This window comes from Apostichopus japonicus, chromosome 9, assembly GCF_037975245.1.
Source record: "Apostichopus japonicus isolate 1M-3 chromosome 9, ASM3797524v1, whole genome shotgun sequence".
Taxonomy (NCBI): domain Eukaryota; kingdom Metazoa; phylum Echinodermata; class Holothuroidea; order Aspidochirotida; family Stichopodidae; genus Apostichopus; species Apostichopus japonicus.
Window position 1 is genome coordinate 19,046,814 of NC_092569.1, and position 24,626 is coordinate 19,071,439.

General features: G+C 35.6%; 1 protein-coding gene and 1 pseudogene across 2 annotated transcripts; both read left to right on the plus strand.

The window, feature by feature from the left end:
* The first annotated feature begins 2,011 nt into the window (after window positions 1-2,011).
* LOC139974600 (U2 spliceosomal RNA) lies at window positions 2,012-2,114 on the plus strand (annotated as a pseudogene).
* A 12,086-nt stretch (window positions 2,115-14,200) lies between these two features.
* Window positions 14,201-24,271, plus strand: LOC139973350 (uncharacterized). Of its 2 annotated transcripts, XR_011795191.1 has the most exons (3): window positions 14,201-16,249; window positions 17,014-22,808; window positions 23,897-24,271. XR_011795191.1 is itself a non-coding variant. In XM_071979971.1 (2 exons), exons 1-2 carry the CDS (start codon window positions 22,046-22,048, stop codon window positions 24,205-24,207), a joined length of 1,074 nt encoding a protein of 357 aa, XP_071836072.1. In that variant the 5' UTR covers window positions 21,474-22,045; the 3' UTR covers window positions 24,208-24,271. The 2 variants fall into 2 exon arrangements, 1 of the variants encoding a protein (XP_071836072.1); XM_071979971.1 differs by lacking the exon at window positions 14,201-16,249 and having other exon boundaries at window positions 21,474-22,808.
* Window positions 24,272-24,626: the final 355 nt, after the last annotated feature.

The window sequence follows — 24,626 nt, forward strand, 5'->3', positions numbered from 1 at the left end:
ACAGCTGTATCTATGAATATATGTGACCTACAACACTTACATAGCATATGTATCTATGAAAATATGTGGTCTACAACATTAACAGAACAGCGGTATCTATAAGTATATATGGCTTGCAACACTAACATAATAGATTTATCTATGAATATATGTGGCCTACAACACTAACGTAACAGCTGTATCTATGAATATATGTGGCCTGCATCACTAACATAATAGATGTATCTATGAATACATGTGGTCTACAACACTAACAAAACAGTTACATCTATAAATATATACACTACAACAATAGAGCATTCATAACCCTACATTTTTGACATAAATACAAACAACTTGTGACAAGCGTAAAACCATGTTGTGATAATTCGATAACTTACTTTATACTGACATCACCGAAAAGTGCACATAGCAAATTGAACTTGACACGGTTTTATTTGCAGAATGGAATCGACATCGGCAGGTATGGAATTGCCGTTCGGTATAGTGCGTTTGTACATAAATACAGTGGCTGTTGTATCTCTTTCGTGGTCTTCCGTTCGCAATTATTTTGCACAATTGCAAAAGTTATATCTTAGTCTTCCCTTTTTTTCGGGAAAGGAAGATAAGGTGTCGTGGAATGCCAAGGTAATGTATGTGGTTGGAAAAGTAAACCAAACGAGCTGATGTCTAGAACAGATATTTCCTAACGAGGCACGGTGTGGATAATTGGGTGAAACGCTTGTACTCAAGCGACATACTTTCTTGAATGCAAAAGTATGTACTGTTTCGCTGAATTAGATATTTCAAAACAAATTTTATTACTGAACTTTAATTGCAAGTGTCATGTCATAGTAGCGCCTTCAGCTACATGATAATGTTTCCCCCAAAAAATTCTTTACAAACGTGTGCTTGCTGTAAAAACAAAATTGAAAAGTGGTGTACAGCAAAATCCTAAATTTGTTCTTTTCGCCATCAGCGGTGAAAATACCAGTGAGCTACGAGGCAAAAGAAATAATTGATACTCTCGTGGTCTTCAAATTTGAAGAACGTGGAGAGAACGTAGAGGTATGCGCTAAATATTGTTCTCTCATAAAAAGGAGAATGAAATGTCAGATTTCTTTTAATCGCTGGTTTAAGTTGATCCAGTTATCCGCGAGATAAGTTATGGAGATTTTTAATGAAAATGGAATTAAATAATTAAACACGTTTGGTATCGATTACATTTGTTTAATTTCCCATTTGTAACTAGATACTTATTTTTTTTTTAGATAAGACCGAGTTTTAAGTACCCATTTTTGTATCGATAGAATAAATGGTTTATCTTGACTATGCGTAGTTATTTTGGAATAACAAATAATCATTTATACTTACGTTGAGATTTGTAATTTATTACGCTTTGTTTGGTATCTGTTGAATAAATGGTTAAAATCGGTCTCAATGGGGTCTCAATGAAATTGTTGGAGTGGGACTTCTTCCATTGTTAGTAAGACGATCCAGAACATTGAGTATAAAAACAATGTACTCACGGTTTTTCTTCTTCATCTGTTCCCTTCCTTCCCCTCGGTCCCCTTACTGTCCCTAAAAACTTACCACGGACCGGCAAAGTAAAAGATCAGTCGATCACCACGATTGACAAATAGAATCCAATGGAATCCAATCAGCTTCTGAGAACGCAAGAAAATCCTGTGTTTTGTTCCGAAAATGCTGCAAATACATTCGAAAAACATTTATCTATGAATATCTGTGGCTTACATCCCTTAATAGATGAGTCTATGATTATCTGTGACTTTAAATACATACGAAACACGTTTAGTCTATTTAAGAACATCTGAGGCTGAAACATCTGACATAGCTAATATATTTATGAATATGTGTGTGTATTACATCACTTACATAGTGTTTTTACCTATATGAATATACTGTATGTGGCTTAGAAAACGTTTTGGGTTACCTTATTATGAATATCTGTGGCTTACATCACTAACAAACTAGATGTTTCATTGAATATATGTATACATATACGAAACAGATCGCTTCTCGGCCTTTTGGCTAAGATCATGTGTAGTATCTCTTCCCTTTAGAGGGGAATGGTGGGTGATACACACCCGGCGATGATCACACAGTCACAGTCTCAATGCACGGGCACTGGGGTTGAGAGCGGATCAGTCGTTCGGTAGTTTGGTTTTCGTGCCCAGGTTCTTTCCTGGGTGACCCTTCTTAAAAAGTATACGGTATACAAAACAGACTAGGCCTAATCTAACTTGTAAAAACAATTTACTTACAAATTGGACAGAGAGCCTCACTATCTGGACATTTAGTTCCAAAAAAGCTGAATTTATTTCCGAAAATCCTGAATTTAATTCCCAAAATCCTGAATTTAGTTCCAAAAATCCTGAATTAAGTTCCGAAAATCCTGAATTAAGTTCCGAAAATCCTGAATTAAGTTCCGAAATCCTGTATTTAGTTCCGAAAATCCTGAATTTAGTTCCGAAAATCCTGTATTTAGTTCCGAAAATCCTGAATTTAGTTCCGAAAATTCTGAATTAAGTTCCGAAAATCCTGTATTTAGTTCCGAAAATCCTGAATTTAGTTCCGAAAATTTTGAATTTCGTTCAAAAAATGTTGTATTTAGTTCCGGAAATCCTGTTTTTAGTATATTGCGCTCCATATTGTTACAAGGGTTGGAATTGTTCGCATTGACCTATACCAGACTAAATTCTCCAGCAGCTTGTCCATGTGGAATAAACGCGAGTTTTTCCGGTTATACTATCTGCCAATGATAAGTTATATAAATATGGTTCTACTGGAAACCGCGATGAGGAACAATTGTTCGTAAATATTATTGGTACTAACATAAAGATAATTCAGTACCAAAACTGTGGAGAAGATACTCCATTCCGAAGTGTGCAAATGAAGCTACTATTTAAGAAAGGTCACCCAAAATAGAGCCTGTGTAACACACAACTGTTCCACTTTCAACCCCAGTCCCATTAAAGGTATAGTGGTTTAAGTTAACGTCTGCTTATAAAGGCTATATACTGAAAGCCCATGTACAGTGTACACAGACAGGCCTGCACGTGTAGACCAATACAGTGCATCAATTGATCAGATAAACCAGTCTTTATCTTTTCCGTATGGGAGTATAGCTGTTAATTTGATTAACAATATAGCATTTAAATTCCTCCATACTTTGATGAATAGATGATGAACGCACAACTTGGTAACGACATTCGAGATTATCCGAATCAATGAGGTTTACCTACCCTGCCTGATCTAGCCTTGATGCGCTTAACCCGACACTGAATAACAAAAACAACATAAGAAAAGCCTTTTATAACAGTTTGAATGAAAGCATCATGCAACAGACTGAACGAATATATCAGTTCCACCGCCAAGAAAAAGAGGAAAAAGAAAAAAGAAAGAAGATGATTTAGCTTTAGCGGTAAACAAAATAAGCAATCCCGTACAATTATGAATATCCCGGCACACTGTATTCATCTCGTATCATAACAATCAAGTTATATCTTCTGTAATTCTTGTATAGATTTGAATAGATTAGTTTTATATTGCATACCTTTGATCAGAATTTCTTTAGTTGGATTATGCTCTGACGTCACGACAGATAATGGCGAGTTTTGGAAAGATATGACTGTAAGACCGACAATGCATGTACGGTGACGTCACACATTTTTCATTTGAGATATTTTGACTTCGAATTTATTGGGAACCAATCAATCAAATATCTTTTTTAAACCTTTTGAGATCGGTTAATACTTAATGAAAGTTAAATTGAAACTTACGGACGCGGTTAAACTAGAAATAGATTAATTCCCGTACATATCTTTTTTGTCTTCTCTTTGCAGGGAAAATGATTTCAGAAGACATGTTGGTGGCTACTATATATCATGTTTGGGGAGCAGAACACAACCTGCAACTGACTTATAATGATGAATATGCATACATGGAACACAACCAATTATGTTAGTTTACCTCTAATCTCTCTCTCCTTTGGAAGACGACGAAATTTCGGATTTCGTTACAATGACGTCATTAGCACAAACGGGTGCACCGTATGGACTATCTTACACCAAGTGAAGCTTTAGTCATTTTCGTATTTATGTTAATCGTGTATATGTGTGGTGTATTGCATATAGAAGGGTGACACGTTTGTTCTCATGAGGTAACAGCTGTACATTTGTCTATTATAGAAAGACAAAGATAGCTTGAAACGTATTGTTGTTATGTCATAGAGAGACAACTTCAACTCTTACCTCAGTATTGCTAGAAATCCCTCTATAGAGCCTGTCTGACAAAGACAATATGAAGATGTGACCAATTAATGTGAAATAAATCATCGAACTTACCAGGGCTTTTTTACTCTAGTCCATTTAATGTCTGGTCACGGATTCGGATCTTCTGGAATCCACTACATTTGCTGTGAAGTTGTGGTGATATAGTTTTCGTGGCTTGAGGATAACTATTTGGTGTTTCATTTGGAAAAGAGTAATCCTTTGAACCAATAGTCAAACGACTTTCTCGAGATATTAAAAATGAAAGAATCTAACAAAACATTTTAGGCTTTATTATTTGCGTGTAGAGAATGTTACAAATGAAGCAATCTTGTTTTGACATTTATAAGTGATATAACGTGTTCTCAATATCACTGTCAGCCAAGGGTTGATTATTCATATTATATATGTAGTAATTAAATCGGTTAAGTATGACATGAAAGTTTCAGCAATTGGTTTTGTATCAACAAACGGTTTGCATATTGTATCATTTAGCGTTTGGTTGACGTATGCGGTACGTTTGATCCAGTTTGCAAATGTCGTTACAATTTTTATTTGTGGAATACGCAGTTTTTAATCTAATCAGTTATTTTAGCGTACATTAGATACATGTTATCTTCCAAAGGTCTACTAGGATGTGATGCCTACTCGCTTTTCCAAATAACAATCATCATTGAATTATAGTGCGGCAGCATGCAGTATAATATTAGGAATATAGTATACCCATGATTGCCTCAAAACATGTAACTTTTAAATCTCGTGATACGATGACGTAACCAAACTTTGCAAATTAAAAGCTGAGATAATTGAGGCCATTTTCTAGATCACTTTACTAGTCTCGGAAACAAAATATCAACATTTCCATTTGCTTCTACCAATTAAAGTTAACAATTTGAAATACAGGAACGCGTCGTTCAAGGAGTCAGTATTAGTACATGTTTTTCCTTCTTAGTTTACTTTACTTAACAATTTTAAATTGTATCATTTTTGTATCGTCTTGTTCTAAACTTGTCCTCAATGTCGGCTGAATTTTTCACATTTGTGAAGACGTCAAGAATAACGAATCATCATCAACAGCTATGCTCACGCGACGTTCATTGGAGATAATCGAAGGCAGACGAAATGGTAGATGCCTGGATAACACTTTTGAGCTTGTTAACTTTGATATTGTCACCAGTTTCCCATATTTTGCGATCTCGCGTTTGAGCGTCTACATAAGTTTGCTACAACATCAATAATACAACAGAGAATGGTTATTGTAAATTTACCGTCGATTACATATTGGGACACGGCAGAGCTAATAGTCATTGGCTTTTTCAATGTATTTTACGGCTTGAAGTACGAATAAGTTTTTGTTATTTTAAAATCCATTATTTAAGTAAACTCAAAGCAAACTACTAATATTATTAATGTTAGGAATTGCTTATTCGGGGACAAGTAATTATTCCAAAGTGTATTGTTAAATGGAATGTAAACTTCGATTATAGCTCTCTACAATGGCGTGTTATCTTTCAAATGCCTTTCAAGTCGTTAAAGGAGACACAATTACAATACTTTCAATTTTGTTTTCTTCATCGTATACTTGGGACAAACCATCTTATGAGTTTGATGGGTTTAATTGACAATTCCCAGTATACTTCCTGTGGCCAAAAGGAGGGGTTGATTGAACACTTGTATTGGGAGTGTTGAGCAACATGTTTTTAATAGGCCATTTATTTTTTGTTTCCAAGTCGGATATGGTTTTCGGCTATCAACTATTATTGGAGCATCCGTTGGATTTTTTTAATATTTTTTCATATCAAATATTATATTCCAAAAGAGATTAAATATGAGCATTCCCAACGTTAACGAATTTTGTATAATTCAAATTTCTGTTACAAGTTGAGACATACTTCGATCATGGTAAACATCGAGGACCACTATAATCATACAATCTCTAAAGAGACACTTTTAGTAATTGTCTTATGCTCTTTGAATATTGAATATTTGTAATCAAACTGTAATTAAGTGTCATATATATATATATATATATATATATATATATATTTATATATATATATATATTTATATATATATATATATATATATATATATATATATATATATATATATATATATATATATATATATATATATATATATATATATATATATGACACTTAATTACAGTTTGTCTTAATATAAGTTTCTTTATCATGGCAAATACTTGACAAGAAATGATGACTAAAAAAATAATAATAATAATGTTAGGACTTGCAAACAGTCTCATTTTGATTCGGAAATGGTATCTTACATTGACAAGAGGAAATACAATGTAACGTGGCTCTCAAGCTGACATAATCAACAGAGAGGTTATAACTTTGTTGTTGGTAACAGTGAGGGATAAACATTAGCAAGAAACCCCTCCAAGACAATACAACAATGAGTCAAAGAATTTTGCTTAGGATTTGAAATTATGTCTATGGAGAAAAACAGAACAAAAAATGACACATTTTCCATGATTTGGCAATATGACGTGCCTTTAAGATTCCTCTCTTTCAAACAGAACCTTTTTTTTTTAACTTTTGTAATAACAAAAAGTAAAAAAAGTAATAATACTGTAATGTATATTCTTCAAATAATAATTCCGTGCATTGAGTCTGTTTAGTCTCCTAGTCCTATGTATGCCTATGTATGCCTGTGTATGCCTATATATTCCTATATATGCCTATATTCCCATGGTTGCCTGTATTCCGCTCACTCACGTTGAATCATTTGAACTCGCACTTGCGTCATTATGGAAATGTATAGTGTAGAATGATACTATAGTGCTGAAGTAGTCACTCGTGCTGCTCTTAGTTTATCAAACTATTACTGGTATGCATTACAAGTAGACTTCTGGTCTCCTAAATGACCTATCCACGCTGTTGTATAGTCTCAAGAACGTACTAATAACCTGCCACACCCATTATGCTCTATTTAATGATTTCTACTTATGTTGTTGATACAAAATGTTATTGTCCTTGAAGCTTTACGCTGACAATAACATATAAAATACCTATCCAACAGTCGAGGTTCAGATATGCTCAACTAAACTATTACTTTGCAGATAGAGAAAAAAAAAAGCGCAGTCCAAATCAAATTGTGTCGTGCATCATAATTGTATTGAAGGTGAAAATATGGATGCGACACAGATGCAATACTCTATGACTCTGTCAGAAGGATATGAATGAAACAATAATTAACGGAGTTAGTGTATGAACCCTATTCTGGGAGATATTATTATATTTCAACCAATATATGATGTCGACAAGTAAGGCTCTGGTGCTAACCACTTGATCACGATTAATGCCACATTTGACTCCGCAATGAACATTTACAAAGTTAAGTTTGATTGTGCTGTGATAATTGTAAACATAGATATATTTTGTTGTTCTTGGGAGTTGATTTAGCCACTTTGTGAATTTCGTACTTACACACACTTGTTAAAGTAATATTCAGCAATATAAATACTGCTTGTCTTCCCTAAACGATCAACATAATCATCAACATAAATTCTTCCATTGGCTGTTTTTACTTCGATGTTCACTCAGTTTATTTTCAGTTGACGATGCTGCAATAGAGATCATGATCATGTAGCTTACAGTCTGCTGTAGTGATTTTATGCTGCTCTTAAAAATCCTTATTTCCTTTTAAAACACTTTACGATTGCTAGGCATTCTTTCCTAAATTTCTTATCTAAAAAACAATAAATGAATGGATTGACAGCATTATTAAAAAAACCAATGATACGACCTAACTCAATATTGGTGTATAAAAACTCGTTTGTTTCTTTTGCTGATACGATAACGGCAGCAGGTAGAAGCGAAAAAACCAACATTGGCAAAATAAATGCCACATAGATCACTGCGGTCAAGAACAGCATCATGTTAATTCTACGTTGTGCTGCCATCTTCATGACGCTAGACAACGAAGCATCCTGCTTCTCTCCTTTTCTGGTACTGAAGAAATTAATCTCTCCCTTCCGAGTTGCTTGACTTGTCTTATTTCCATCAGAATCAGTAGGCCTACAGTTCAACCTGTCCACTTTAGTACGAGGTGAACTACAGGGACAATTAACTGATTTTTCCAAATGGCCCCCCTTTTGATTGTCTCTTCCATTTTCTTGACTATTCAGGTTATCAAACCCTGGTTCCGTTATATTGCTGTCTTTCTCAATTTTGACCCCGCAATCACTGTTTTTACCTGATATTGAAGGGCTTACTTGGCAGAATCCAGTCTGGAAATCGGTATTTTCTTTAGTTTCATTCATATTGACCGGACTCGCTGCCGCGGTTACTGTGTCCGGTATTGATTCATCGTTAGGCATCGGCGAGGGAACATTTCTGCGGATAGCTCGCCACACCATAACGTAAAATGATGTTGTCATCAAAAGAGCTATAAATATCAGCAAGCAGAACGCATTTTTCCAGATAACATGTATAAATTGGTTGTTATCTGCATTTGTACAAGTGACACTCTGATGTTCCGACACATACACCTCCACTGTCGCTAAAATTGGAGTGCTAACAGCAATGCACAGTACAGTAACAGCAATTGATATCATCAATGCAGAGCGGACCGACAGACGTTGTCTATATGGATGACATATGGCCATATAGCGATCAAAGCCAACAATTGAACTGCCTAATAAAGAAAGTAATATACACGTTGTTACTAGGTAATAGGATAACTTACATAGATATAGCATAGGATTGTTTTCATACAGCGTTTACATGGAATGTTATTATGAATAGTGTAGTAGCGCATAGCATAAGATCTGACACAGCCATAAAGGAAATAAATACAAAGGTGCTCGATGTTCGGGCCTTATGAAGGTAGACCCGCAAAACCAAGAGGTTGCCAGGTGTACCAATCAGCCAGACAACAGCAAGAAAGATGGAGAGGACAAGGTCGGTTGTTTGTTCCTTATTCATATTAAGTCATGTGTCGTCAATTTAATATATGCGAAGAAAATATTTTTTAACTGACTGAGTAATCTTTTTGATGTTGATTCATTTAAAAAGCAGTACTGCCATGCAGGTGCATGCCACTTTGGTTTGTCAAATGTTCTCATTTGTTCCAGGTGATAAATAAAGCCATTAAAGTGATAGATATGTGAATAAATATATTCTTTTAAACTGAATTGTATTCTTTGTTTATTTTTGTTACGAACGGCAGCACGAAGTCGATTCTCAAGATGAATATCCTTAGTAGCTAAACCCTGCAATTGTTTCCAATGCAAGCTAACCGATAATAAATCAGTCAATTTTACAATCCAGTGAGAGTGATGTCCACGTAAATGAAATATACACTGATGTCCACAGCAATTAAATATACACTGATGTCCACGTAAATGAAATATACACTGATGTCCACATAAATTAAATATACACTGATGCCACAAAACTGCTTCTATTAGCAAAAAATCTCAATATTGTTTCAGTGTCACCGAAAGCAATATCGGAAGTGTCTTGATGTCCCTGTTGAGAATTTACGTGACTGTTATATCAGGGAGTTGTTATTGAAACAAATCCCTGGTTATATAGTTCAAAAGTTATTTCCAAACAATATGCAAAGAAGCGATTACAATTTGTTTTAGCGTTGCGAATTCGACAGTCAGTAAATTGAAGAAACGAGCTAAAACAACAACGTTCCACTAATAGAAAGTGATGTCGTTTGCATGTTATAAATCATGCTTTCTGTTACACAATATGGCCAACGATGGTGGATTTAATCAGGGATTTGTTTCCACAACAACTCCCTGATTTAATGAAGTGATTTGCAGCAACTGAAGAAATAATGCACGTGAACTGCACAAAATATTAAAAATTGATGGAGTCTTCAAATTAGTGACGTAGTATAAACTCTTATTTGTTAGACGCCTACTAGAATTTCCCAAAATAGTCACCGCAGTTTTTGTTCTAGTATGTATAAAACATATAAAAGGTTTGTGACGACAGAGCAATGCTTTGCGATTTCTACTTATTTGCAATAAAACCTTTCACAGGTTTATATCATCTTTAAAGAAAGTAAAACCATAGCTGTTAGTATACATTATTATTGATTACATGTACTATCGCTCAATCCCTAATGTAGTTTGTACATAATGTTTATGACGAAAGTGCTTTCTGGATAAGTACAGTCGATGCTGCAATTTTAATATCGTAGTAATGCTACTTCACAGATAGAAACAAATATCTCGAGGTAGTAATTTCCATTGCTAACAAGGAAGACAATTATATTTGATGTTCAGTTATCAATCGGTGATGAGTGCTTTCTGCTTGCAACTAAGATTAGTAGGCTTTTATCTTGAAATATGTATGTATAGGTTAACAACATCGTCAATTTCTTGGTAGAGAACGTTAGGCGAATAGGTAAATCGCTTAGAATATGCTATCTATCTAATGATCCTATTTCCTACTTATTTATCCATTATTTATGTTAACCATTTCAGAACGGGAAAACCCTCTGCATTATAATAGTAATCTCTCCTATACGCTTTTCATACAACACAGATGTAAAGAAGTAGTCTGGGGGGGGGGGGGTGAGGTGCATAGGCGTACGGGACCATTTCAGGGGGGGGCAGAAACTTTTGTGCCCGAAAGTTCCCGTGACACTATCTAAGCGGAGCGCCACCATCGGTTTGCGCGTAGATTTTTTTTTGGCAAAAAATGCCTCTCAGATTGCCGGAAATGGCACTTCTGAGGCCTTTCAAGTTGCATCTAAACATTCTTTATTTATAACCTCACGTTTTAGAAATGTATACTTCCTCAAAAATTTTCGGGCATCATGATGCTAAATAAAAAAAAATCATAAGGCCTATATTAACATTAATGTCACAAAACATATAACACAAAACTGTTTACACGGAATTGTCAAGCAAAAATTTGAAAAAGATTCGGGCAAGCTGCTGCATATATATATATATATATATATATTTCTCCTCTTAGGCTGCCCGAATTTTTCAGGACTTTTGCCCGAATTTCTTGTCCTCTGGAAATTTGGGGGGGGCAGTCTTCCCCTGCCCCCCCCCCGCCTCGTACGCCTTTGGTGAGGTGGGTGGTAGGGGCCAGTTTCTAGTAGAATGTGTTCTTTACCTTTAGAATGACAATCGAGTAGAAAGCATGAGGCAAGAAAGTGGTTGTGATCGCTTCGAAGTTTAATGTAACAAAACAGTTACAGATCATAAATACGATTTTGAGTTCTTCATAAGACTATTTGCTCCCGTGAAAAAATAATTTACGATCTTGCTGGACCTGGTACACACAATCACATAACACGGTACTCACATTTTATTCAATAATCTCATTTTGTGAGGTTATATAAAGTCAATATGATTATACATATATGCATTTATTTCAAGGACTACATATCAACACTCGGGCCCCCCCCCCCCCCCAAGGAAAAAATGAGAAAAAAAGAAAAGTAAAAAGAAGCCCAGCTGGGTCAATACCTGTCAGTAATTACAGCATCATCGCCTGCCATTGCAGTGCCTAATGTGTTGCCTTATAAAACGGTATTGTTTAAGTTCGAAGTTTTGTTCGGCTTGCTCCAGTAAGATAATGAAATGTTGGTGACGATGTTTAGGTATTAAGAATCTCTTTACACACTGGTGCTGGTCTCATTTCACATTAGCTTAACAATGATTTTATTGTCAAACCAAATGATGAAAAACAAATGTTTACTGTCATCGTTGACGATGTGTTTTTTCCCCCTAAGCGTGGTTGAAAGGGAAATTTCCGTTGGTTCGACATCGGGCAAAGGTAACTGCTGCCCTCGCCAAATGGTGTTTAAGTGTTCATGGTGTGACCTTTTAAACCCGCCTCCCTTCTTTGCATACGTACGTATTATGTGAGTTGCATGCTTCTTTCCTCTCCTAGTTCAGAGTGGTGTCGCATGTGCTGTTGAAGCAAGAAATCCTAAGTAGTATGTAAGTATTCTGTATGTTTGATACATGTTATTGATGGTTAGGTATCGTAATTGTATATTTGTTTATTATCACATTTTAAAGATTTGCAATTAATGATGTTGCTATATGCTTGTGTCTGTTTTCTTTATTGCCATATGGTGTATTTGTTGTATTGCTTATTTGTAAGGGTATCTTGAGTTAAAGTATTGTCTTTGAAGAGCATTTTTCCAGAGTTTTATATTTTTGTTGGTATTCTGTACATTCTCAAGAAAGAAGCGGTAAACCTCAGAAACCCGCTGTATGCCCCTGAATGCACATGTATATCGCTGTATGTTGTACTGGTAGTGTTTGCCCGGTAACGATAGTAAGTTGAGCGTTGTTATTATTATTAATGTCGATCTTTCTCTGTATTTTGTGGTTTTATTTTACCAAATGTTTATTCTTATGTTTCTTATTTTTGTGCATTAATCATAAAGCGGAAATCATATTCAGTAATATGTTATGATTGATTTGTGCAACTTCATGTGTTTTGTTTTTCTAATGTTTGTATATATATATAGTAACGTTAGTTTTGATATATTTTTTTCTATTTAATTTTCACCGTGGATCAGGCACTCCACGTGTCAAATAAAAGGGTTAATAAAAGATACAACAAAAAAAACTCCGCCTGCATGTTTAGCTTCATTGGGAGAAGCATCGGTGATATCTACCATTGAGTTCCAATCTGGTGATCCTTTACATGTTGTACCTCAAATAGTTTGGTCAACCAAACAGAGGTTGCTATAGACACTTGTTTTTTTTATATATATTTTTTTATATATATCCCACATCGCAGGCTGCACCTTGGTTACCAAGCACTCATTACACAATGCATGTGATCAATGCTGTCCAAGTAGACTAAGCGGACAGAGGGGAATTTAGACTTGATGAACTTCTTCAACACAACGCGACATCAACTTTGTAATGTAATGTCTGTGCATAGCATATATATTTACAATTAATTCTTACAAAACATCCTATAGCGTGATGGCAATCGCGGCAGTTCTTGTGTACTACCTTCACAAACTTTGATCAACAGCTAGATATTGGAAGGTTCACATATAAACTGTCAGAGTGCGTGGTCGAATCACGGTATAACACATCCATGGTTCAAAGCGTTGTGGTAATTAGGAGAACCATTATTGTTGAAAGTTAAACTAGTTTTGACTAATTACACTAATGAACAATTTATTGGACGATTCCGTTTCTCTGATCTTCCATGTTGTTTTAGTTTGTTAGAAGAATGACTAATTGTGTGATAAGAATGCGGAGAGGGGGAAAGAGACCGACTAGGCGTAAACGTCCAATCACACCCTCATTTAGTGCCATACGCCGCAAATATATTTATATCTACGTTTAAAGTGTGCATTTCGTTTTTAGCGAGGTTGATATGAAGTGATATTAAAATAAAATAGATCTATCATAAATTAATCAATTGATAGCCAAAATAACAGGCAAATCTTTTTCCGCAATTTCATAACTTATTTGACTGTAACAGCAAAAAAGAATACAATTTCATATTGAGTATTGTAAACGATCCTTTACATCGAGAAGCCTTTTTCATACTGGAACCAGGGGTAGCCTTTTGTCAACCATCAGTTCCGTGAAGGACCGATACAGGAAACTTCAAAGGCGACATGGCAGAGTCGAGTATTTCTAAAGCGTACTACTCCCCTGAATAAGTGTTACAAATGCTGCATATTTGTTTTTGTTTTTCAACTTCGTTTTCCTTTTATATAAATTCATATTTTTAATTGCATGAAACGCATAAACATGTTTTTCTTGTAAGGTTTATATTTAAGCTTATCATGAAAAACTATGTATTCTGTAGTTATAAGAATTTATTAATAAAAAAAGTCGATAAACTGTGTAAAAGTATGCACTTAGGAGCACGACGTCGCCATCACCATGTATTCTTAAAGGAGTATTACAGTGATATTAGCATAATTTAATACATAATGAATATCTCAAACCAGAAAAGATAGAGAAACAATGCTTGTGCATCTAATCGATTAATTTAATAAAAAAAATAAAAAATTGTAGTAGGAACAATGAGATTAGGCGAAAGTTGCTATGACTTCAAACTTATAGTAAACAAACTTAACAATTAACAGCAATAAACACAATTTTAGAAAAGTACCGTACATTCACTTGATAGAACAGTTAAAATCTCTCTTATTATTAGCAGTTAAATGATTATGTGTGTGTTTTTGCGCGTGTGTGTTCAAAACATTCATTAGACGTTGGTTTGTTACTATATGCCTATGCGTCATTAGGACTAACCATATATACGCAATAATTTTACAATCATACATTATTGTTATTCATAATGACGCGTATGGGAACAATCAAACTATAACACAAGTTTTGAACACACACAAAACAAAACAAAACACACAAGAACCAAAAAATAAAATAATCGAAAGCATGAAATATAGCAATATCAACAAACAAATCTAAACACACACGCACACACAAAACATGGCAATGTAACCTCTTTTTGTAAACACAAGACTATAGTTCTAACAGAACGAAAAAGGTAAATAGCCAAAATCGTTTTTACAATCCACATAATTGAAATCATCTTCTCTGAGACTCTAACAGTGAACTCCAAACTTCCCAATATCCCTTAATCGAGGCGATGCTTCCTAGGACGCTTCCTTCGTTGCTCAACTATGTGATATATATTAATGTAGTCAATTATGTGAAATGGTTCATCTGGCTGCGGAAATATAAATAAATAAAATGAAGTTGTGTGTTTCCTTGTATTTCAAGAAATATTCAACACATTGTGGCACAATATTAAACTGACTAAATTACTCGAGGTCCTAAGCGATAGTTGCCTTGCTCTGTCAATATTCATTGATAACTTTCTACTCAGTTTGCTGTTCAGAAATATGTACATTTATGGCGAAGAACACAATAGGTTATCAACGGTTAGCCGTTTTGTCACATATAGATGGTATATGTTCATTTATTAGTTATAAAACATTATCTTTACGTATTTGTTTTATGAATTTGAATCGTTCGAATCGATTTTGCACGTTGCACTCAATGTGTCAAGGTTTGTTGTCTATATATAACTTGTACAAAATGATTGTTTGCCTAGTTTACTCAGTTTGTATTGTCATCTGGAATTTCCCAATTTTTGCAATGTTCATTTAACCGTAACACAGTCACGACTAGCTTAAATACGTCGTGCAGATATTGCGGATGGGCATATTAAAATCTGCAAGGCAAAGTTAGAAGCTATGATAGTAGAAGACCAGTGGAGTTTAATACACATTTTGCCCACGTGTGAAAAGCATGTATCGTTACATATCTGACTAGCTACCAGACATCTTCAAAATGCGGGAAAACATTTTACTTACCAGAGATCTAGGCGACGTCTTCGATTCAATATTAGAGATTTACAAGACAATTGAACAAGACAGAAATCGGAGAAATAGTGACAAAGAGCTAAAAGATATTTGTCTTGAGTATATGCAAAAGACAAGCCGGATTTACAAATATGATCTACCGAGGGAGTCTGATAGGGTTGACTTTTCTGATCCGTTAAAGCAATGGAGTTACATGTTTGTGTACACCTTACGCCATGTTGATCTCGTCTCATATGCCCTAGACGCCACCAGTGACATTGGCATTTTGACGGACTCGGACGCTTGTTGTTCACCAACTGTATGTATGATTGGGGGCGGACCAGGCAGTGATGTCCTAGGGTTGTGCATTCACCTTCGGGAACATGGGCACACAGCCCCAATGCCATCGGGGCTTCATGTTCTTGATAAGTATACCGAGTGGCAGGGCACTTGGCAGCTGTTTCACCAACACCTTCCAGAGAGATTTAATCTCGCTATACCAGAGATGAAATACCACGCTTTCGATTTCGAGGACAATGATCTCTCTCTGGAGCATCAGGAGATTGTGAAGACATCGAACATTGTTACCATGATAAAGTCTCTATCGCCAGTTGCTGCTTGGCTACGAACACGTAAAAAGTTGAATAGAGGTAATTAACATACATTGTACAAGGGTTTACCACATAACATTGTCTCCTGTTTATGTACATGGCTGTTAGCGTTCGAAAGACACAGAGATTGAGTTAATCAATACTAGAAACCGTTAATAATATTTTTTGTTTTATAAAAGCCATATAATCACTTTTAAACATCCTGATACTTTCATATCAGTATAATGTAGTAATGGAATGTAATTTTCAGGCAATTTACCCTTAGGGTGAGTAAACAATTGTAACGTTTGGTATGATACCTGTAATGCCAATAGTTACGTTTATATAATACCACCTGTCTGAACTTCTATATTTATAATCCTGTCTTGTAAGGATGATGGTTAGGTAGGCTTGAAGAAGAGGGTGGGCCCTATTGAACGATATTCATCGTAGCTAATCTTCTGAGAGGATTATGCCCATTAACAACTTCTGATCTCACGGTGAATTCTTACTAGTTTCAATTGCCTTCTGTTACTGTTACTTGTCATGTTAGCCTCAGTCTGAAGATCATGCTAGGATCGAACGTCAGGCCAACTACTTTTACACATTCTCTGATACACAGGCTCTCTAGTGGATAAGCAGTTTGCTAACAGTTTTATTTTATTTTGTTTTAATTGCGGTAGAACTGGGAATGATGTATAGATTGATCTCTATCATGTTAGGTAGACTTGGATAGGTTTCATTACTGCGAGGAAATGGCAAAATTACTTCTAATGACACTAATTATATTAGTGTTTTTTATTTATTTATTTATATATTTTCAGATGGCGTAGAAACGGATGATTGTACGTCCGTGTTTGAATGGCATTCCGTATTCAGCATTCTGAAACATATGAAACCAGGTGCCTTCTTGTTGTACATAGACAATCGAACCGGTCCTCAAAGAAGAATTCTTATGGATGCTTTGGAGTGTTTCGATTTTGAGATACTCTATGATCATGTACTTTATGGTCAATTTCTAAGCAATAGCGTTTTCTCTGTGTCAGCCAGGGTATTCAATATAGAGTTCGGTTTTAAGCCATGCACTGTTGCAGGTATTAACGAAGTCATACTATTGAAGAAGAAACCATATTCAGAACACGTTGTCGATGTCGACTCAATATTGGATTCGTAAAAGAAAATAGGATTTGAAAGGGAAAGACATTTGGTCCCCATGCTGATTCTTAAAGTGTTGAAGTGTAATCGAATAAACATTTAAAATATTGAATTTAAGTGAGCAACATCACAAATGGTATCCAGCAAAATAGGTAATGGTTACAAGGTATATGTAAAGTAAAATACATGACCAAAATTTTACCCAAAGCCGATGTAACTGATTAATAATAATGGAAAATAAAGACATGTAAAAATGTTAAGACAATCTCATTTTCATGCATGGAATCTGTTGATTCATCTTTTAGTGCGACTTCATAGCGAAAACTGGCACATATTAAGCTGCTAAGTGCTCATTGTATACACATATAAGAACAGCATGATATGGTTGGTTTTTGCACCATGGGCTCATATATCTACATTCATTGTCCTTATTAGAATACTATGCCGTCGTTATTCTTTAAACCGTGCTACGAAAAGCATGGCATCAATAAGTGATTGCTTTGCTTCCTTTCAATACAGCCGTTTGCATTTGGGTACAACAATGTTACCAAGCCTACCGTGAACCATGCAAGCTAAGATTCAATTCACCCAAATAAATAGTATTGAGTTGATTATGTCGCCTAAATACGTTTCATGTTACTATGAATCATACGGACAAAGACTGTAAAGAACGCGGGCTGTAGTGATCGACCCGCGTAAATTTTTACATAGTTACAGCTGCTTGACAATCCATTGTGTGTAGTAGCTGGCAATTGCTATTTCAAAATGCAAACAAAGCTGAAAAAGAAAATGGTTTGTTAGAGCGTGGTTTAAGCAAGTGGTGCATGACATATTCTTTGTATCTGAGGTCATTGTCATTGACATCCCCCGAGCAGGTAAAAAAAAATAGCTGCGAGGTTTTCTATATGAAGTATCTAGTAGGTTATATGTATACTGTATTGGCCGCAAATATGCTAGATATTCTAATATGGTCACCTTTGGTCAAAAGTCTTGAATTGTTTTCATCTTGTACTTTTATTGTTGTTGTTATTATTTTTAGGTTTTCTTAAGTTTGATAATTTAATTTTTAATTTTATTCCAGGTATTGGTTCTTTTGTACAGTGCTCTTGAGCATTGTTCATTATAATGATAACAGCACTTTAATATATGGTATTTATTATTATTTTATTATTACAAGCTTCGGGGAAATTATCCTCACTTAGACATTCAGTCATCTTGTGTGTTCCTTAAAAATATCTGAGGACAATTTGGAGAGTAAAGACCTCCAGGGATGGTACTTTTTGAAAACTTCTAGCAATTATAGCGTACAATAATTTGGAGCCTATACTGACTAACTTTATGGTACTGAATCTTGTCAGGTAGCAATGTTCTTCCGAATCAACTAACTCATATAATTGTCAAAAGAAGGCAAGTCATCTTTCATAGTTTTATTTACTAATATATGTAAACATTTTATGCTACTCGCAATGAAACTACACGATGCTTTAACTCGTTTAAGTTCGTTTTTTTTTTTAGCTTTGATATCTTTTTTACGGAAGTTGTACATGGTACATGGCATGGATACACCCGCGGATTTGCCTCATTACTTTGATGACGTCAAATAATATTTTAAGTTTGTCACAGGAAATGAATATATAAACTTGGTACGAGGATACCGCGGTGATAAATATGGCTTGTTACCGGGGGCATACTTAAAGAGGAAGTGAGGGGGTATCGCATCCGCCATTAAAGTTAGAAGTTGGTCTTTAAGTTCGATACTATGAACAGGGACAGCGAATCCTGGGAATATGCATGGGGTCACCCCCCTTTGATCATCACAATAGCGCGTTTAGACCGAGTTATAGTCCTAATTTACAGTATAAAAATTTCTGAGAAGGCACCATTAGTTGTCAAAATTTGTATATGATTAAAACATCTGAAATTGAGGCAGCTACTGGGGCCTCAAATTGCTATTATGCGAATTTGTAAACACTTAACATAGTCCCGCGACTTACGTGAATTTGAAATTTCTCATCCCCTCTTCAAGTCCCTCTTTCGTCGAGAAGTCTTGATCGACCAGAGACTATAGTCGGTTTCGATCTATACCACCTTGAGAAATTGTGTATACACATGTCCCTTTTCTTTAGCAAAATAGTGTCCGATTTATGTATTCAGATATATCGCCGTTATTGTTTAGTACGACACCTTGTTGACACCTACCCTTCTCTCAATAAAGCACAAATGACACGTTTAAGCTATACGCTGCTCTCTTTCTTTCATTTTTTTTTTGTGCTAAAACTAATCAGTCATCATAGTAGTTCATTTTATTTTCGAAGCTATGCAGCCTTATCAAAAACTGCAATGCTGTTCATTCACTCATTTTATCTCACTTACTCTCTGAAGAAACAAATTAAAAATGACAAATTAAAAAAAAAAACTCTTGTTTTCCATTTACATGTTACATAATGATCCCTCATATATGTTAATATAATATTTGAATGACATTAGTATACCCCTCATTAACCTCCAGTTTGTAAACAAGTGACTTAATAAGATCACATGTCATCGTTTTTTAATGCTACGGTTATACGTTTGGTAAAATTGCTGACCAAGCGCAAAATATTCCGAACTGTCAAAGTTTCGTGAGGAAGCTATGCAAAGGGATAGAAACAAAACTTGCGGCAAGTCAACCAATCAACCAATTTTCAGAAAAGTTCCTAGTTGACCCTCTCCGATTTTTATGAAATTTCAATAGAATGATACAATGTGGCTCAAACGAACACATACGGAAAACTAAAATCATACTCCATTTAGTTTTTGAGATAAGACTTATCGGAATTCGATCCAGATGCCTTTTGTTTTCGTGCGCTCGAGTCGCGAGAAGTAATTTGCTGTGATATTTCCCGACTTTGAAGCTCATGTTACAGTCTTCGTAACAGGTAAAGAAGTACAATTTGGTATTCCTCCTCACAGTTTGCCAAGTTTCCTTTTGCTTTCTAGCTATGGTCACTTAAAGTAGGCAAATAGTACCAATTTGGTACTCTTTTGGTATTAAGTTGGTACTCTTTTGGTACTCTTTTGGTACCAATTTGGTACTCTTTTGGTGCCAATTTGGTACTCTTTTGGGTCACCCTGATGGTGGAATATTAGCAGAAATGTACTCTTGTCTCATCTGCATAATCTGTCATGGGCACAATGTTGCAGTGGTAGTCATTGGAGAGTCGCTGCATATCAATCTGGCCATTATCAGTTGGAATAAAACTGAAAACCCAAATTTCAGTTGAGCTACAGCGATTGTGAGTTTCTGGCGAAATTCTGTCACTTTTTTTCCACCGTGTTTGAACAACTGCCATTTCGTCATTTCATTCGATTTGGCTGAAAATTCGGCAGTCAGTTGTGCGAATTAATTATCCATACATGTTGTCATATTTGATAAATTTGAGGTCACGAGAGGTCATATTTATTTCGGTTTTTCATTTTCCTCCCAAACCCTCACGAGAGGTAATTTTTTCAGAAAACTTAAAAAATGCTACAACTCTAGAGGGTTTTTACAAATCTGCTTAATTATTACAATTGAATGATAGTGCAAAAAAAATTCCATGTGAGGGTCCAAAGCAGAGTTGAAGACTTTATCAAGTCAAATGTTTACTTGTTATTCAGGCTTCTTATCTAGTTCGATGTCATTCTCTGTAAAAAGACTACTTGTCAGATTTGCAGGTTGACGTTTCCCACGGTTTGTTTATGTAATACAACATGTGAGCAAAATCTATATGGTTGGAGCCGATTCCAATTTCTGCTCTTTAACGTTTTTCGGTGGTATGTCGATTGTAATCAAGTTGCAGGTCGTTCTATGATTTAATGGGTGCAATTTTCGTGGGCAATTCTGGGTCAGCACAATTCAAACGTGATATCCATAATATTTTAGCAGATTAAGCAGATGAATACTTTATTTACATTTTCGTTCTATTATTGCGTGAATTAAAACTACGATTCCCATGTACTGTTGGTTCTTTGTGTTTGCAATGGGGCATAGCTTATCCCTATAAATTAGTTCAACAATCTATTTCATAAAATAAGTTCATGACAGTGTTTCCACTACGAAGGCATACAACTTCCTAACATTGTAACAAGCTATGTCTGCATAAGGAGCAAAAGGCAAGGGAAAAGGAGTTGGGAGAAAATGGAAATGACACCGTTATCCCGCCTATGTCTTATATTTTTCGCACAAACAAATGGGTAAACTGCTCAGAAATATACCCAATCAAAATTAATTTCGCAAATATATGCTTTGCTGTGCTTATGCAGCGTCGCTGCACTTGTTTTTTTTAATATTCGATTCAATCAGAATACGCCGTAGCTATAAGCATACCACTTTAACTTGACCTAATGCAGTGCAGACACGGTGAATGCTTTATTTCAATAAAATGATGTAGATCTAAGCACGATCTAGTGACTTGCGCAATGATTGTTGTGCTGCGTTGTGTTGTGTTAATTGTGAATGAGCTAATGACATCATCTGGAAATTCCCGATGTCGCAATAACAATGTTGCGGTTAAGAGAACAGTATCGTTGCAGCCCTTTGAAGTAAATACATCGCAGTAAGCTTTTATTGCCAAACACAAACTAGGTCTCAGACGGCAAGGAAGTGGTACAAAACAACTTAATGTAGGAGTATACAGCAACAGTTGTGCGAGAATTACTATACACTTAGTGACAGCAAAGATGCCTCTGGTTATAGACACCATAACGTTTTTGATTCAATGTTTGAAGAAATGGATGAATGGAGATGATGTAGATAATAGAGATGATGTAGAAAATGGAGGTTATGTAGATAATGGAGATCAGGAACTGGAGTTTCGTGATATATTCGATGCAGTGATCAACCTTTACAGAGAGTTTGAAAGGATCAAAGCTGGTGGCAATGGTAATGTGCAACTGAGAAATACCTGCAGGTTGCGTTTGAATGAAATGAAGCGAGTTTATGGATATGATTTACCGAACGCCTCCGCGAGAATCGACTACTCTGACATCTACACCCAGTGGAGTTACATGTACGTCTACATGTTACGTCATATCCATCTTGTCTCTTACGCTTTAGATGAAACCGTCGGTAATGGCATTTTGACTGACCCAGAAGCTAGCCATTCTCCAACTGTGTGCATGATTGGAGGTGGGCCGGGCACTGATGTACTTGGGTTGAGCGTTCATCTTAGGAAATATGGACATAAAACACCATTAAGCTCTGGAGTGTATGTTCTTGATAAGTATACCAAGTGGCAAACCGGTTGGGATTGGCTTCATATGTTTCTTCCGAAAAGGTACCAAGATGGTATACCCCAAGTCAACTACCGCGGATTCGATTTCAAGAACAATGAACTGTCTGTTGAACAGCAGCAGATATTGAAGAAAGCAAATATCGTTACGATGATAAAGTCTCTCTCACCTGTCGCCGCCTGGCTGAAGGAACGTCCAAAGTTGTTCAAATGTAAGCAAAGTACAGTAAAACAAAAAATTAGCCAGTTACTTGACTAAATCACTCAACTTAAAAACAATGACTTGAAGCAAAATATAAGGTTTGATGTGTTGTAAACCTTTACAGAGTATTGTAATATTTACCATTTTTATATTTAGAGAAATGGCTCATTAAATATTCATGGCTCATCACTATAGTAGCTGGACTCCTTAGAATAAAATACACAGACTAGTATCAAAATATAAGACATTAATGGAATAATGGCCTCTAATCATATCACTGCAATATATTACAAAGGTTACATGGTAACATTGTGTTGAATTATCGTCCAAAAGTGTTCTAATGTATATGAAGTTAAATCTTCTGTTGGCTAAAATGATTAAAAAACTGTAAATCAATGAATTCAAATTAATCCTATACGCCTGGACTGAAGAGCCGACGTCAACATTAACTTAGCCTTAAAGGAGCATTTTAGATGTGTAGCATATTGTAAAGCTGAGTAACGTGAGCACCGGAATACGAATAGAAACATTTAAGAGCTCAAAAGTTGATGTACCAAAACAAAACTAACATTTCTGCCAAAACGTAACTGTTTACATAACTAGTTGTGACATTGATGATTCGGTAATCTTGCATGAAGAAATGGAATACATCTTTTACCATTCTCAACCTATCAATCTAGTACCTTGATCCATGATCGAACGAAATAGTATCTGACAATTTACTATATATTGAGATTCCTTGCTGGCTTCTCATGATCCACGTTTACCAAAATGACTTATGTTATTTTCTGGCGTTTTTTAACTTTACTTTTAAAGGAATGTGGTTCTCAATTTATCACCCCCCCCCCCCCCGTAAGACTATGAATCAAACTAAGGTTATCTTTATTCAAGCCTTCTAGGTTGTTACTGATTCGGGCGACTCATATCTCCCCCCCCCCATTCCCCCACCCTCCACATGCACAAGCAAACCTTCTCCTCCTCTGCTTTACCACTGCTGGATATTTGAAAAACTATTACAAAGGACATTTTCGTTTCATATTAACAGTAAATTTGTTCTTACATACCATATTTTTGGTTTCTCTCTTTTATTACTTACAGTTGTCATTGGACCAACTGGACGACCAACATCAACGGTGTATGAATGGCATTCCGTCTTCAGCATACTGAAACATATGAAGAAAGGGGCTTTCCTGCTCTATATCGACAATCGAACAGGTCCTCAAAGAAAAATTCTCATGGAAGCCGTGGATTGTTTTAACTTTGATAAACTTTACGATAAAGTTCTTACCGATCAAAGAATGCCAACTAGTATTTTCTCCCCTAAGGCAAACCAGTTTAAGAGAGAGATTAATTATAATCCTTGTACAATAGCTGGCATTAATGAGGTTATATTAGTGAGAAAGAAATGATAAAGCCAATTTCAGTGCTGGGGGTTGGTAAGAAGAAGAAGAAAAAAACTTTAACATCGCCTACACTGAAAACTTTAATTGGTTCACCGACTAACATAACGTTAGTCCATCTGGTGCCTCTCCCGACTAACATAGCCTTAGTCAGTTGCTATACCGACTAATTTATTCCTTAATCAGTTGGATTTCTTAGTCGGTCATCTTAGTCCGTCAGCTTAGTCGATCAACAATTTCTTAGTCGGTAAATGTATATCAGTCAGTTACATTAGTTGGTGACATTAGGCGGTCTTTACCGACTAATTTATATGAGCCACCGACTAGTTTATAGCAGGTTTTACATTAGTCAGGATGGTGCCTCTCCCGACTAACCTTTCTTAGTCGGTATCGATTGACTAGTTGCACTGACTAGAATCACTGAAAGA

Excerpts from the sequence above, each read along its gene's own strand:
- LOC139973350 (XM_071979971.1), top strand. The coding sequence starts at position 22,046 with ATGCCTCTGGTTATAGACACCATAACGTTTTTGATTCAATGTTTGAAG. Across the intron at positions 22,809-23,896 it reads ACGTCCAAAGTTGTTCAAAT|TTGTCATTGGACCAACTGGA; the intron begins GTAAGCAAAGTA and ends TATTACTTACAG.